Source organism: Macaca nemestrina, chromosome 19 (assembly GCF_043159975.1).
Source record: "Macaca nemestrina isolate mMacNem1 chromosome 19, mMacNem.hap1, whole genome shotgun sequence".
Classification (NCBI taxonomy): domain Eukaryota; kingdom Metazoa; phylum Chordata; class Mammalia; order Primates; family Cercopithecidae; genus Macaca; species Macaca nemestrina.
This window is the reverse complement of record NC_092143.1, coordinates 80,064,747-80,079,840: the sequence shown is the minus strand read 5'-3', so window position 1 is coordinate 80,079,840 and position 15,094 is coordinate 80,064,747. Positions and strand designations below refer to the sequence as shown.

At 37.8% G+C, this 15,094-nt stretch overlaps 1 protein-coding gene across 4 annotated transcripts in view; it reads left to right on the top strand.

Annotated features, from left to right (window-relative positions):
* Window positions 1-15,094, top strand: part of LOC105478885 (protein phosphatase 4 regulatory subunit 1) — a 72,468-nt gene that overhangs the window by 36,591 nt on the left and 20,783 nt on the right. For all 4 annotated transcript variants that reach the window (XM_011736610.2, XM_071085687.1, XM_071085686.1 and 1 more), the window contains 2 exons: window positions 4,814-4,941; window positions 11,624-12,150. In XM_011736610.2, the coding sequence (XP_011734912.1) occupies window positions 4,814-4,941; window positions 11,624-12,150 (655 nt within the window). The remainder of the gene's footprint in view (window positions 1-4,813; window positions 4,942-11,623; window positions 12,151-15,094) is intronic.

Genomic DNA, 15,094 nt, shown 5'->3' with positions numbered 1-15,094 from the left:
ATTTATCTTTGAATGTCTTTATTTCACCTTTGATTTTTGAAAGACAGCTTTGCTTAACGTGAGATTGGGTGTGTTATGCCACTGCCTCTGACCTCTTCTGTTTCTGCTGAGAAGTCAGCTGTTAATCATATTGGGGTTCCCTTGTAAGGGATGTGTCATTTTTCTCTTGTTGCTTTCTGGATTTTTCTCCTTGCCTTTGACTTTCAGAATTTTTACTGTGATGTATCCGTATGTGCAGCTCTTTTAGTTTATACTACTTGGAGTTGAGTTGATTGAACTTCCTAGTTATGTAAGTTATGTTTTTCTATACATTTGAAAAATTTTGAGCCAACATTTCTTCAAATATTTTTCTTTCTCTTCTCTCCCTGTAATATTCCTATTGTATATATGTTAATGTGCTTAACGGTGGCCTACATTTCTTTGAGGCCCTTTTCATTTTTCCTCATTTTTTCTCCTCTCTATTCTTTGGCTTGCATAATCTCTATTGATCTATCTTCAGTAGATCAATTCTTTGTTCTGCCAGGTCAGATCTACTGTTGAGCTCATGTATGGACTTTATTTTAGTCATTGCACTTTTCAGCTGTAGAATTTCCATCTGGTTCTTTTTTATAATTTCTCTTTATTGATGTTATACTCTAGTTGATGCAGCACTGTCCCCATACCTCCCATTACTTCTGTAATCATCATTTCCTTTGCTTCTCTGAACATGTTTATAATAGCTACTTTGAAGTCTTTTTTTAAGTCTGAAATCTGATTGCTCTCACAATCAGTTTCTGTTGCCTGTCTCTTTTATCCCCCTAATGTATGGAATTTTTTTTTTTTTTTTTTTTTTTTGCCTGCCTTGTAATGTTTTGTTGAGAGTTGAACGTTTTAGATAATATATGTAGTAACGTTGATACTGGTTGTCCTTGCTCCCCCATGGGGCTTGTTACCATTATTTGCTTGTTTAGTGACTGGCTGGAATGCTTGGATGAAGACTGTTTCCCCATTCTAGGAGGTACAGCTTTGGGTCTGCCCACAGTCACGCTGGTATGACAGGGGCTTGGTGGGTATGGAAGGGCAGCAGCCTGAGGTTCCATTGGCTTCTTTCTCCTGGTGAGGACTCACCGCCCTGTGAGCTAGACCAGTGGCTTTTGGGGCCCCAGCGTTTTCAGTGTGCCACACCCAAAGGAGGGTGGAAGAAAGGAGCCTCACCCCTCAGCTGCTGTCACTCAGGACTGGGCCTCAGCATCAGGTAGCTGGAGCAAAGCAGCCTGTGCCCAGGAGCTGCGGGAGAGCAGACCCCAGTGTGCTTGGCTACAGCACACTGCAGTCTCACACCTCACCTCACTGGAGGTAGTATAAGGAGGAAATGGTCGGCCGGGCGCGGTGGCTCACGCCTGTAATCCCAGCACTTTGGGAGGCTGAGGAGGGTGGATCACGAGGTCAGGAGATGGAGACCATCCTGGCTAACACGGTGAAACCCCGTCTCTACTAAAAATACAAAAAATTAGCCGGGCGTGGTGGCGGGCGCCTGTAGTCCCAGCTACTCTGGAGGCTGAGACAGGAGAATGGCGTAAACCAGAGAGGCGGAGCTTGCAGTGAGCCAAGATCGCGCCCCTGCACTCCAGCCTGGGCGACAGAGCGAGACTCTGTCTCAAAAAAGAAAAAAAAAAAAAGAGTCTCAGCTTTTTTAGGATGTATACGACATTTTGTCAGTTTTCTGGAATTGATATCCCTTCATTTGCTGCTTGCTCCTAGGGTCATTTCCAGGGGCTTTGAATTATTGTTTTATAATTTTCACTTCACCAGGAAGTGGGTCAGCTGAGCACCTCACACAGTCATGGCAGAGATCAGTCTCAGGACCTTTGCATATTCATTCCCAAAACAAAATTGACGTAGAGGGCAAGACTCTTAAGCCTTGATATTATGTTAATGTTTTTGTCATATCCTGTATCGGCTTGTTAGAAAAGATTAGCATAGCTTACTTAAAGTTTTCTTGGTGAAGCTATGTATTTGGTCATTGTTTGGATTGGTAACATGCAGTAGTTCCTATTAATTTGAGAATATGGATGTGTCAGTCATTTTAGAGATGTACAGCTGTTCCTTGGTATCCATGGAGGATTGGTTCCAGGACACTTGTGGATACCAAAATCTGAGGATACTCAAAAGTCTCTGATATAAAATGGCATAGTATTTGCATGTAACCTATGCACATCCTCCTGTACACTTTAAATCATCTCTAGATTACTTATATCTAATACAGCATAAATGCTATGTAAGTAATTGTTATTCTGTATTATTTAGGGAATAATGACAAGGAAAAAGTCTGTACTTGTTCCATACAGACACAACCATCATGGATCTAACTATGTTTTCAATGTGCAATTAGTTGAACCCACAGAACCTGTGGATACAGAGGGCAGACTCTATATGCTGCACCTGTCTGAGAAAAATATGTATCTTATGCCTATTTTACACACACACACACACACACACACACACGCGCGCATATGCGCGCGTAAAAACTATGCCTATTTAGTTGCAAAAAAAAGACAAGATAGTCTTTTGTCTGAACAATGTTAAGCCATTTGGGGAAGGTTATAATCTACTGTATTATCTCTTCTCAAAAGTTAAAATTGGATTAAAAGTTAATTTTATTTTTGAAATTCTTTAATATTTATTCTTTGAGTGACTTATGGGTTTTTTAGTGGTTTCCAGAACCTTTGTTTAAAATCATTAGTTGTTTATTTCTTAAAGTCATTGAAAGTAGTAAAAGCAGTAGCTTAAAGTCAGTTTATTTTGAGGAATAGCTCAAAGTAGAAATATTTTTATAGTGTTGGAAAATTACTCAATTACAGGCAGTGGGGTGTGTTGGAGAGTTAAAATTGGACTTTAGTCCTGATTTCATTGTAACTATAGGGTAACATTGAAGAAGTCATTTTATTTGGATTCCAGTTTCTGTTTTTGTGAAATCAAGGAGGTAGATTAATAGTAGGATTTAATTAACTCTTACTAGACACTCTAAGGTGTATTTGTCCTCCACATTAAACTTTTTTCATTCTAATCTAACAACAAGGTAAACTAATGATTTAGATAAATTAAGCTATGTCCTTTATTGGGAACAAGCTCAGAGATTTAACAATATTCAAAGAAGATTAAATTCATGCATACAGTGTTAGAAGTGACCTTTTATCCTTTTATGGAAGTAATATTTGGTGACTTACGAAGAGGAGAAAAACCCTTAGTTTACACACATATGAGCTATTCTTTTCTCTCTCATGTATATAATTCTAGCCTTTTTAAAAAACCAATTGAGTCATTTCTTATATATGCTTCTCCAAGAGTAAGTAAATACTAATAATAGATATGCTTTACATTTATTTGCTTTTGTAAAAATCATGCTTACTATATAATTATCTTAAACTTGAGAAAGGTATTATGCTTTTTTTTTTTTTTTTTTTTTTTAAGAAAAGGAATGCTAGCCAGGAGCAGTGACTCACACCTATGATCCTAACACTTTGGGAGGCAGAGGTGGGAGGATTGCTTGAGGCTAGGAGTTCAAGACCAGTCTGGGCAGCATAGCAAGACCCTGTCTCTGCAAGAAAAAAAAAAGAAAAACTAACTGGATGTAGTGGCACATGCCTATAGGCCCCAACTATTCATGAGGCTGAGGTTGGAGGATCACTTAAGCCAAGGATTTTGAGGCTGCAGTGAGCCATGGCAGCACCATTGTTTTCCAGCCTCCACAACAGAGCGAGACCTGCCTCAAAGGAAAAGGAATGCTAAACTTCAGGGAAATTGGTGTGTGGCAAAGTCAAGGTTTTAGTAACATACCAGTTTTCCCATTGTTGTTGCCTTTGTCTGATTGTGTCCATCCATCCTTCCTTCCATAAAACCTCTCATTTTCAAAAATATGACATGAAGTGAAATTCTATAACTTTTTTATCACCCCCAAATGAGACAGTCATCGAGAACAATAGTTTATGCTTCGAGATCTTTGTGACATGTATTTTAAGTTAACATTATATTTCTGGTACATCTGTCTTGCTTCCTTGTAGTGAACAAATTAAAGTCTTTCCTACCTGAAAACATTAAATATATTTATCACATTTTGTTGACTTTATTGATTTTTATGTTCTTTGTGGCACTCTTGGTTTTCCTTATTCTTTTTGTTCTTGAGAACACAGCAGGACTTTCTTTAGTTTTGTTCTATGCAAATGTTTTATAGTATCTCATACTTAGATTATCATGGTTCAGACATTCAAGAGAGGATAAAAATAATTGAAAGTAAAAAAGAACCAATAGGGATTTGTTTGTTTGTTTGATGTGTGTGGTGTTTGGGGGCTTTTTTTAGACAGTCTTGCTCTGTCACCCAGGCTGGAGTGCAGTGGTGTGATCACGGCCCACTACAGACGTAGTAGCCTCACGGGTTCACCTGCTTCTTCCACCTCAGGCCCTGCCGAGTAGCTGGGACCACAGACATGCACCACCATGCCCTGCTAACTTTGGTATTTTTTGTAGAGACTGGATTTCGCCATGTTGCCCAGGCTGGTCTCAAACTGCTGGACTCAAGCGATCTGCCCAGCTCGGCCTCCCAAAGTGCTGGGATTACAGGCATGAGCCACTGCGCCCAGCCAGAGAAAATAGCTTGTAAGAATTTTTCAATCCTAGCTAAAGTTCTGAATTTGGGCTTCCTTTAGAAAAGCTTTATTATTATCCTAAACATATTTTGGCATTTGAAAGTAGATTATTAAATATATATAATGTGTGTGTGTGTATAATTCTTTTTAAAAACGATTCCTTTATTAAATTGTCCTTTTTCTCTTCCTAGGTTCGCCAAGCAGCTTTTCAGTCTCTGGGGCCTTTCATATCTACTTTTGCTAATCCATCTAGCTCGGGCCAGTATTTTAAAGAAGAAAGCAAAAGTTCAGAAGAGATGTCAGTAGAAAACAAAAATAGGTATAATTTTAAAACTTTGTTTTCTAATTGTACTGCTTTTAAACATTATTTCCACTATTCTGCAACAAATGTTATTTTTTGATAGTTTGCCGTTTCTCTTGAGTATAAAAATTGGTGAATATTTTTATAGAGCTTTTTTTTAACTGCATTTGTTTGTTAAGTATCTCTTTGGTTACATATCGAATGAGTAGATGCATGTAACACAATTAGGTAGTTGCCTGGCACATAGGAAACTAAATGATAGATTATGACTTTTTAAAAAAAGTTTATTTAATACATTATTTACCTAGTCAGTCATTCATTGATATCTACAATATACAGGGTAATTGTTATACACTGTGTAATATTTTGTTTTTTGTTTTTTAAGGAGTAAAACTTAATTTAGGAATAGGTTTTATTGTCCTTTTCTGTCAAATAATTTAGTTGTGCATCTTGGATTCTCTGTCAATGGTGATTGTCATCTGTCAATTTAAGGAGAAAGCATTGGAATGATTAACACCAATTTAGTATATTTATTAGCCAGTATATCAGTTTTAAGTATATCAGTCTCATGGGGAAACCAGAGTTTTAAATAAAGCTTAAAGAGTCAACTGGGATTTTTATTTTTAAATGTTTTTGCATCAAAAATTTTCTATTAAATTTAAATTTTTAGAATTTATAATATATATTTAGGGGAAAAATTAATTCAAGCCTAACTTATTAGTATGTGGGAAATGTACACAAACTTTTACAGTTATGCACTTGTACAAGTTTTTGAAACAGTCCCTGCTATAATGCTTGAGTTACCGTAGTGTCTTTTCCCTCCCTTGTCGTGATGCTAATGGACATTTTCTTCTGTAGGTCTTGATACTGTGCTATTTGCTTTCTTGGTGTTTTGATTTGGCAGTTCTTCTTTCTTCTCTGCTGCCTTGTTTTACCTTTTTGCCCGTTCTCCTACTGTCCTGCTGAATAGCCAAACAAACCTGAGGTACTGTTTTTTGTAAAGGAAGAAAATCACTCAAACCTGTCTTCCTAGCAAGCAAAGTCTGTCAGTTTTTTTTGAAAACAGGTGCTGCAAGGAGTTTGACAAAAGTGATGATGGTGGGTGGGGAATGTTATCTATTTTTCATTTTTGAAATCAGCATACTTAAACAAATTACTTGTGTATACTGAAGACTGTTACATAACTTTTGTTTTAAAATCTGAAATGGGTCTAGTAAGTCAAACTATAAATTTACAGAGAATTATATAGGACGAGTTGGTAAACTTTCTTCTCTTTCACAACTACTCACTCGGCCTTTGCAGTGTATAAGCAGCCATAGACATTACATAAATGGACAAGCTTGGCTGTGTTCCAGTAAAACTTCACTGACCTAAACAGTGTGCCTGTCAAGGCCATGTTTGCTGTCTACCGGTGTGTAGCATTATTGCAAGAGCTATTTAAAGGTAGTTTAATTTCTTGATTCTTCTTCCATTGTAATAAGGTATGTCTTAATGTCCAGGCAATACTACTTGTATTGCTGATCTTCAGTAATATTATTAGAGCTTATTAAATTACGTTAATGATATGGTGGGGGGAAGAGAGCATTCCTGGCTAAGGAAGGAGTTATGTAAAAGCTTTTACATTGTAAAAGCTTTTGCACATTTTGACATTCTATCTTTATAAAGAAGTAGTACTGTATATTATTAAATCTCAGAACCATTAGTTTGTTTGCCCTCCCTTAGATAGCACACTGGCATTTGTGTTAAGCTGTCTTAAACTGTTGTGGTGTTAAGATTGATTGATTGATTATGCAAAAGTTAACTGAGCACCTACTATGAACCAGAAACTTTAAGTGGAAAGATAGAACTTAGTTCCTGTCCTCAAAGTTCTCTCAGTTTCTTAGATTCAGGTTTTTCAAACAAATGTCTTACAAAGTAAGAAAGTTTTTGGCAACATATTTCCACCACTGTTTATTGTATAGTGTTTCATCTGACCCTAGAAATGTTTACTATCACTTCATTACTGTTTGAAGCATGTATTGATTCCAAACATCTGACTTACACATCAGATCTTTCACTCACCCTGGATCAGGCTATTAATGCTTCTTTGAAAGTGCTGATAGGCCGGGCGCGGTGGTTCAAGCGTGTAATCCCAGCACTTTGGGAGGCCGAGACGGGCGGATCACGAGGTCAGGAGATCGAGACCATCCTGGCTAACCCGGTGAAACCCCGTCTCTACTAAAAAATACAAAAAACTAGCCGGGCGAGGTGGTGGGCGCCTGTAGTCCCAGCTACTCGGGAGGCTGAGGCAGGAGAATGGCGTAAACCCAGGAGGCGGAGCTTGCAGTGAGCTGAGATCCGGCCACTGCACTCCAGCCTGGGTGACAGAGCGAGACTCTGTCTCAAAAAAAAAAAAAGTGCTGATAAAGCCTGCTTCACAGAAACAGAGTTGAAATACTCAAATCTGCATTTTGAAAGTATGTAAAATAAGCATTCCTTATCACATTGTTTTCTGAATGCACCATGTTCTCTTAATTCTCCCTGTTTTTATACTTGCTGCTGTCTGGGAAGCTTCTTGTTCCATCCATACCCTCGTTTAACAAAGTCCTGTCTTAGACTCACTGACTTGTCCAGGAAGTACAGAGCTTTTGTCTTCGCATCAGTAGCGCTGTGAGCACTATTTTAATCCTATCCTTTTGGCTACATATTGGCATCTATCATCAGTAGCCTCCCGGCCATGCATTGTGGCATCCAGCTCCTCCCATTGTCTCTGCTGGGACTTGCCCTTTGGTGCACATATTAATCCTGAATGAATTATTCTAGGAAAATATGGATTTGACCTCAAAAATCTGAAGTAACTAAACCACTTTTGCTGGGGTTTTCCAGTTTAGCTTAATGCTAACTATATGAAAAAAAAAAAATCTTAGCACAAATTTGGAAATATTTCATGAATGCTAAAACTTCGTTGAATTAATTCACAGTACTTGGAAGGTGTATCCTGGAGTGTGTTTGCTTTTATCTCAGGATACAATGCCTCTTTAGCCAGATGTTCTACAAGTCATTTTCTCCTTGAAATACCTGTAATTAATTTTCTAGGCCCATAGTCTCTAGTAAGGAACTCTGAGGATATTAATTGCAAACTTATGTAGGCACAAAAAGACACTTAGATTCCTCCTTAAGTAGGTAGTTTCTGGACTGTCCTCTGGTGCTCTTGATACCTACGTCTCTTAGGAGACAGGGTAATTCTCATTATACAGAGTCACAAAGGGCTTCAGTTTTCAAAAAAAATTTGTCTTGCACAATAGCTTTTCAAAGTCTGACAATTAGGAATATCAGAATTTTAGCATTGGACAGCTTGATTTTGCATTGACTATTATACTTTACCAGGAAAAATTCGAATTTAGAGAATTTATACTTTTGACATTTTTGAAGCCATGCATGCTATAGTTCTCTCCAGAATTTAATACTGTACTAGGGAAAACTTCGTCTTCTAGTTTCATTCTAAGAGTTTTAACTTTGGACAAACTAACAAGTTTACATTTATCAGACAAACAGTTATTTGACCAGTCATTCTCCGTTCATTTTTACAGCTGAGAATATTAAAATTTAATTTTAACACCAAGGTGAGATAGTGATCAAGGAACTTCAAGCTACTGTAATTCCATCACTTTGGGAGGCTGAGGCAGGAGGATCGCTTTAGCCCAGGAGTTTGAGGCTGCAGTGAGCTATGATCATACCACTTTACACCAGCCTGGGCTACAGAGTGAGACCCTGTCTCTTAAAAAAAGAATAAACAAAAACAGAAGTTCATTATATTTATTAGATAGTACATATGAGGTCTTACAAGTTTTATCCATTTGCTCTTCTCTTCCCCCTTTCTGAACAGTATCTTATTATAAATTTAAAATTTTAGTTTGAATGATTTCAGAAATTTTGCAAGAATATCACAAAGAATTTCATATATCCATCTAGATTTTCCAAATACTGTTTTACCATATTTGCTTTATTCTTTTTTCTGAACTCTATGAGAATACGTTTTAGACATGATATTCTTTTTACCTTTTTAAAATAGTATGTATTTCCTTAAAACACAGATGTTAATATGTAACTGTAGTCCAGTTACCAAAATTAGGAAATTAACATTGATACAATACTGTTAGCTAATCTGTAGCTTTTATTGAATTTTACCAGTTGGCCCACTAATGTTCTTTATAACAAAAGGGAAAATTATGTATTTTTTAATAATGGACAAAATGGGAAATACGTAATTCATAGACATATGGAAGACACATTTATTTTACATAATAGCACTAGTTTCAGGAGCTCCTTTGGGAGAGAGAAAACCATCTTACAGGTTATCTAGGTCAACTCCTCATTTTTATGAATAAGGAATAAGTGAGGAATCCTAGAAGTCATTAAAAGGCTCAGAGTTTTATATTAATGTAGTGCCAGTGTGAGAGTAAGAACTTAAAGTCTGGTTTCCTCACACTTGTAAATAATTGTATTATATATGCATACTATATATATTGTAGTTACAAGAATAGAAGAAAAATACCAGAATTTAAAATGCAGTCACAATGTGTTATGTTTTCAGATGACTTAACAAATATGTTTTTGTTCATCAGTATTTTAAAAAATAATCACCTGTTGGTGAAAATATGGTTTTTAAAACAGTGAGCATTATGATGAGAGGGAACTTCCTAATTTCATGAGAATGTAGATGGTGACTGTTGAACTGGGAGCCCACATAGGTATTAACATCACCCTCCTTTTGCACAGTCCTTTTAATTCTCCCGTTAAGCATCTTTTTTATGTGTATTTAAAGGCACACAGATGCTTTTTTCTGTATTCATCTTACGAATTTACTTACATATTCAGCCATCCTTATTTCCCTTTCATGTTTTTTTGGAAGCAATGTCTCCTCACCTGTTTAATCTGTTCCTCTGTGTTTTTGAAGCCCATATTCTTTCCTCTTCTCAGAAAGACATTGCTTTATCAGTTATTCCATCAATCTCTGCGTCTCCAGTTCCTTCATCTCTTTTAACCTGTTTTCCTCAGCCTAAAAATACGCTCGTTATGCTTTTATACAGGGAGAATGCCTTCACTCTTTGTTATTCTGTGCAATTGTTGTGTTATTCTTTATTAATATTTGCTGCCTCCGCATGTGTCAGCCCCACACATCTGAGTTGATGACCTCCACCTCTGTCTCAGTCTTTACCTCTTTCTCATAGATATCACCACCTAGAACCCAACATGGATAGCTAACTCAGCCTATCTCAACCTGAACCCGTTAGCTTTCTTGTGAAACTGTTACTTGTTACCTGCAGGATGCAATAAGTGGAAAAGTCCTGTTGGTTTTTGCTGCTGTTTGAATGTGTTGTTCTGTAGTCCTGAAGATACTACCTCCATCAGAACATCATCACTTTTCACCTGCGCATCTGTAATTCCTGCCACCTGTCTTACCTCTCATTTTCTACACTTCCTCCAGAATGGTCTTTCTAATACAACAGATCTGTCAACAGTTTCCTTAACTTCTACATGATTTCCTGTGGTCCAGGATGAACTCCGGAGGTCTGCTGGTCTGGAATACAGTGTTTCCTGTGATATCTTTCATCCTTGTCATCGATCATTTCCTCATTGCTGATTCCTGAATGCGTCGCACCTTGTGTGCCACTCCGGCCTTTGCATGTACTGTTTCTCCTTTGGATGCTTTTTTCTTCCCCTTAGCCCCATAAACATGTATTGGTTCTTCTGAGCACAATTCATGTCATTTTCTTGAAGGCCTTTTAATCTTCACTCCCATCTCCTCCTGTGTTCAGTGTGCATGCATCTGTGCTTACCACCCTGTCTAGCAGCAATTTGCTGATATATGTTCACTTTTTCTGTTTGCCTCTAATTGTAATCTCAAGAGCAAGAGCTACATCTCATTCACATTTGAATCCTCAATACTGATTTCATTTCCTGGCTCTTAGTAGGTGCTCAGTAAATGCTTGTTAAATTTAATTGAATCAAGTAATAACACTTACAGTCGTAGTTTAGATCATAGATGGCAGTAATCAGTGGGCTTTAATGAATTTGTACCCTCTGTCCTTATCAATTAAGTTATGACCTCATTTTAGGAAAACCTTGGGGAGTAGAGAGGAGTATTTTAGAAGAAACGGAAATAATATTTACATTCAAGCAGATTTTAATATATTTTGTGAGATAGCAAATAAGTATCTTTCCTACTACTATATTAAATTTTTTTTTTTTTAATTTTCCTTGTGTAATGTAAGCAAATAGGCTTTAGGTGTCAGCTTTTCAATATGTCATTGGAGTAGAGAGGCAATACAAGTAATCCTAAAAATAAAATAATTTAAATATTGTTATGTATCTTAAAATGATTTTACGAATTTCTGTTTCCACTACTTTAGTTATTTATTATTGAAATTAGCATGGTATTATAGAATCCCAGGATTCTTAAATGTTACCTTCTCTAACTAATACACATTGCTTGACTATCTAGACTTACACTTAACAGGTATTTACATCTTTGAACACAGAACAGCTGATGGAGAAAGAAGCATTATAAATAATATACATAAACTCAGTTTGTGCAGATAATCCATAATTTTTAATGTTTAACTTGTCTAAATGCTTTATGTAATATCTTTCATCAGTTTTTTTTAAAGTAATTATCCTTTCATGTTGTTTTTTTTTCCACCAAATAAAACAATAAAAGGACCAGAGATCAAGAAGCCCCAGAGGATATACAAGTCAGGCCAGAGGATACTCCTTCAGATCTCAGTGTTAGTAATTCCAGTGTCATACTGGAAAACACGTTGGAAGACCATGCTGCTGAGGCATCCGGGAAGCCTCTAGGTGAAATTAGTGTTCCACTGGACAGCTCTTTACTTTGTACTTTGTCCTCAGAATCTCACCAGGAAGCAGCTAGTAATGAGAATGATAAAAAACCTGGTAACTACAAATCTATGTTGCGACCAGAGGTTGACACCAGTTCACAAGATTCAGCTCTCTTAGATCAGGAATTGTATAACTCCTTCCATTTCTGGAGGACTCCTCTTCCTGAAATAGATTTAGACATAGAGCTTGAACAGAACTCTGGGGGAAAACCCAGCCCAGAGGGACCAGAGGAAGCATCTGAAGGCCCTGTGCCCAGTTCTCCAAACATCACCATGGCCACCAGAAAGGAACTGGAAGAAATGATAGAAAATCTAGAGCCCCACATTGATGATCCAGATGTTAAAGGTATGGAAGTCAGTCAAGTTCTTTATTCTGAAATTGATTAAAAATATTAGTGTCTATCTTAAACATTTCATTTCAGAAAAAATTGCCATTTAATGATGTATTATGGACGGGGCAAAGTGACTCATACCTGTAACACCAGCACGTTGAGAGGTTGAGGCAGGAGAATCACTTGAGAACAGGAGGTCGAGACCAGACTGGGCAACATAGTAAGACCCCATCTCTACAAAAAATGAAAAATTAGCCAGGCATGGTGGCACATGCCTATAATCCTAGCAACTTGGGAAACTGAGGTGGGAGAGTGTTTGAGCTTAGGAGGTTGAGGCTGCACTGAACTGTAATTGTGCAGCCTCGACCTCATGAGTTCAAATGGTGTCAAAGGATCATGCTCTGATAGTTCTCCAGCCTGGGCAACAAAGTAAGATCCTGTCTATTTAAAAAAAGAAAAAGGTAGTATGACCATCATTATCATGTATTTCTAAATTCTCTTGATAAATACAATTAATCTGATTTTCAGGAAATTTTTTATTTACAATAGGCTCATCATTGCATTCCTTACTGTAATTTTATTTGTTGATAAATCACTCTCTTTGAAATTTTCAGTCACTCAAACAGTGCTTTACAGTTTTAAAGTTTGGGCTCTGCCTTAACTATTTTGCACAGAGACTCACACTACCTTTTTATAAGATAGCAGTAGACGCAGTCATTCTTTTATGGAAAGACTGTAGAATGTTCATTGCGCCACTGCACTGCAGCCTGGGCGACAGCAAGACTCCGTCTCGGGGGTGGGGGAGGAAGAGACTATAGAATGTTCACAGCAGGCATAGTCAACACTTGATGAGTGTTTAATGTCTTTACAGCTTTCACCTTTCTGTTTAAATTTTATTATTTACCAACTTAAGTTTATTAAAGTTTATCGAACTTCAGTGACTCCGATTTTTTTTTTTCTTTTTTGCTATGGAGTCTTGCTCTATCGCCCAGGCTGGAGTTCAGTGGCACTCAATCTTGGCTCACAATAACCTCCACCTCCTGGGTTCAAGCAGTTCTCCTGCCTCAGCTTCCTGAGTAGCTGGGATTACAGGCACGTGCCACTGCACCCAGCTACTTTTTTTTCTTTTTTTTTTTTTTGAGACACAGTCTCACTCTGTCGCCAGGCTGTAGTGTAGTAGTGCCATCGGCTCACTGCATCCACTGCCTCCCGGGTGCAAGTGATTCTCCGGCCTCAGCCTCCCAAGTAGCTGGGACTACAGGTGGTGCCACCACGCCCAGCTAATTTTTGTATTTTTAGTAGAGACTGGTTTCACCATGTTGGCCAGGCTGGTCTTGAACTCCTGACCTCAGGCAGTCCGCCTGCCTTGGCCTCCCAACATGCTGGGATTACAGGTGTGAACCACCATACTCAACTTATTTTTCTTAAACCATATATGAAAAAAATATTACCAGTTGTCCTTAGGCCGGTTCTGGGAGCTCTCATTGTATTATAGTACCTGCTAGTTCTCTGACATAGACTAGTCACTTAAATATTAATTGAAATATTGAAAGAATTGCTCTAAATTTTTCTTTCAGTAAATAAGTGAAAAGAAATATGCATAGGTTGCTTTTTAAAAAGATTTACATGTACATGCATATAAGTTTCTTGATATGACTTTGTGTTTCAGAAGATATCTAATACTCTTTGTACTGTAAATTTACTAGCTGCAGTTGAGAGAGTTCAATAGAAATAACAGGCATACCTTGGAGATACTGCTGGTTCAGTTCCAAACCACTGCAAAAAAGCAAATATTGCAGTAGAGTCATACAAATTTTGTGGTTTCTCAGTGCATAAAGAGTTATGTTTACAGTCAAGTGCAGTGGCTTTCACCTGTAATCCCAGCTATCTGGGAGGCCGAGGCAGAAGGGCAGCTTAAGGCCAAGAGTTTGAGACCAGTTTGGGCAACATAGCAAGACCCTCATCTCTAAAAAGATTTTGAATAGTAGCTGGGCATGGTTGCACACACCTGTAGTCCCAGCCACTCGAAAGGCTGAGGTGGGAGAATTGAGCCTAGGAGTTTTAAGATTTCAGTAGCTATGATCGCACTACTACATTCCAGCCTGGGTGACAGAGTAAGACCCGGTCTCAGAATTTTATAAAAGTTGTGTTTATACTATACTGTAGTAAGCGTGTGATAGCATTTTGTCTAAAAAAAAAAAATGTACACACCTTCATTGAAAAATTACTAAAAAATGCTGATGATCATCTGAGCCTTACACAAGTTGTAGTCTCATTGCTGGTGGAGAGTCTTGCTTCAATGTTGATGGCTGCTGACTGGTCAGGGCAGTGATTGCTGAAGGCTGGGGTGGCTGTGGCAATTTCTGAAAATAAAACAGCATGGAAGCTTACTATGTCAGTGGACTCTTCCTTTCGTGAAAGAGTTATCCGTAGCTAGCAATGGTGTTTGTTGGCATATTACCTGCAGGAGACATCTTCTTTAAAAATTAGACTCAGTCTTCTCGAACACCACCACTCTTTTATCAATAGGTTTATGTAATATTCTAAATCTTTCATTGTCATTTCAACAATGTTCACAGCATCATCACTAGGAGGAGATTCCATCTCGAGAAACCACTTTCTTTGCTCATCCTAAGAGGCATTTGTTCAAGTTTGGTCAGGAGAGCCGGATATAGTGACCATGTGCCTGTGATCCCAGCTGAGGACAGGAGAATTGCTTGAGACCAGGAGTTCAAGGCTGTAGTGGTTATGATTGTGCCTATAAGTAGCCACTGTACTCCAGCCTGGACAACATAAGAAGACTCTGTCTCTAAAAATTAAAACAACAAAAAATGTTTGATTATGAGATTGTAGCATTTCAGTCACATTTTCAAGCTCCACTCCTAATTTTAGTTCTCTTGCTATTTTTACCCTATCTACAGTTACTTCCTCCATTGAAGTCTTGAACCCTTCAAAGTC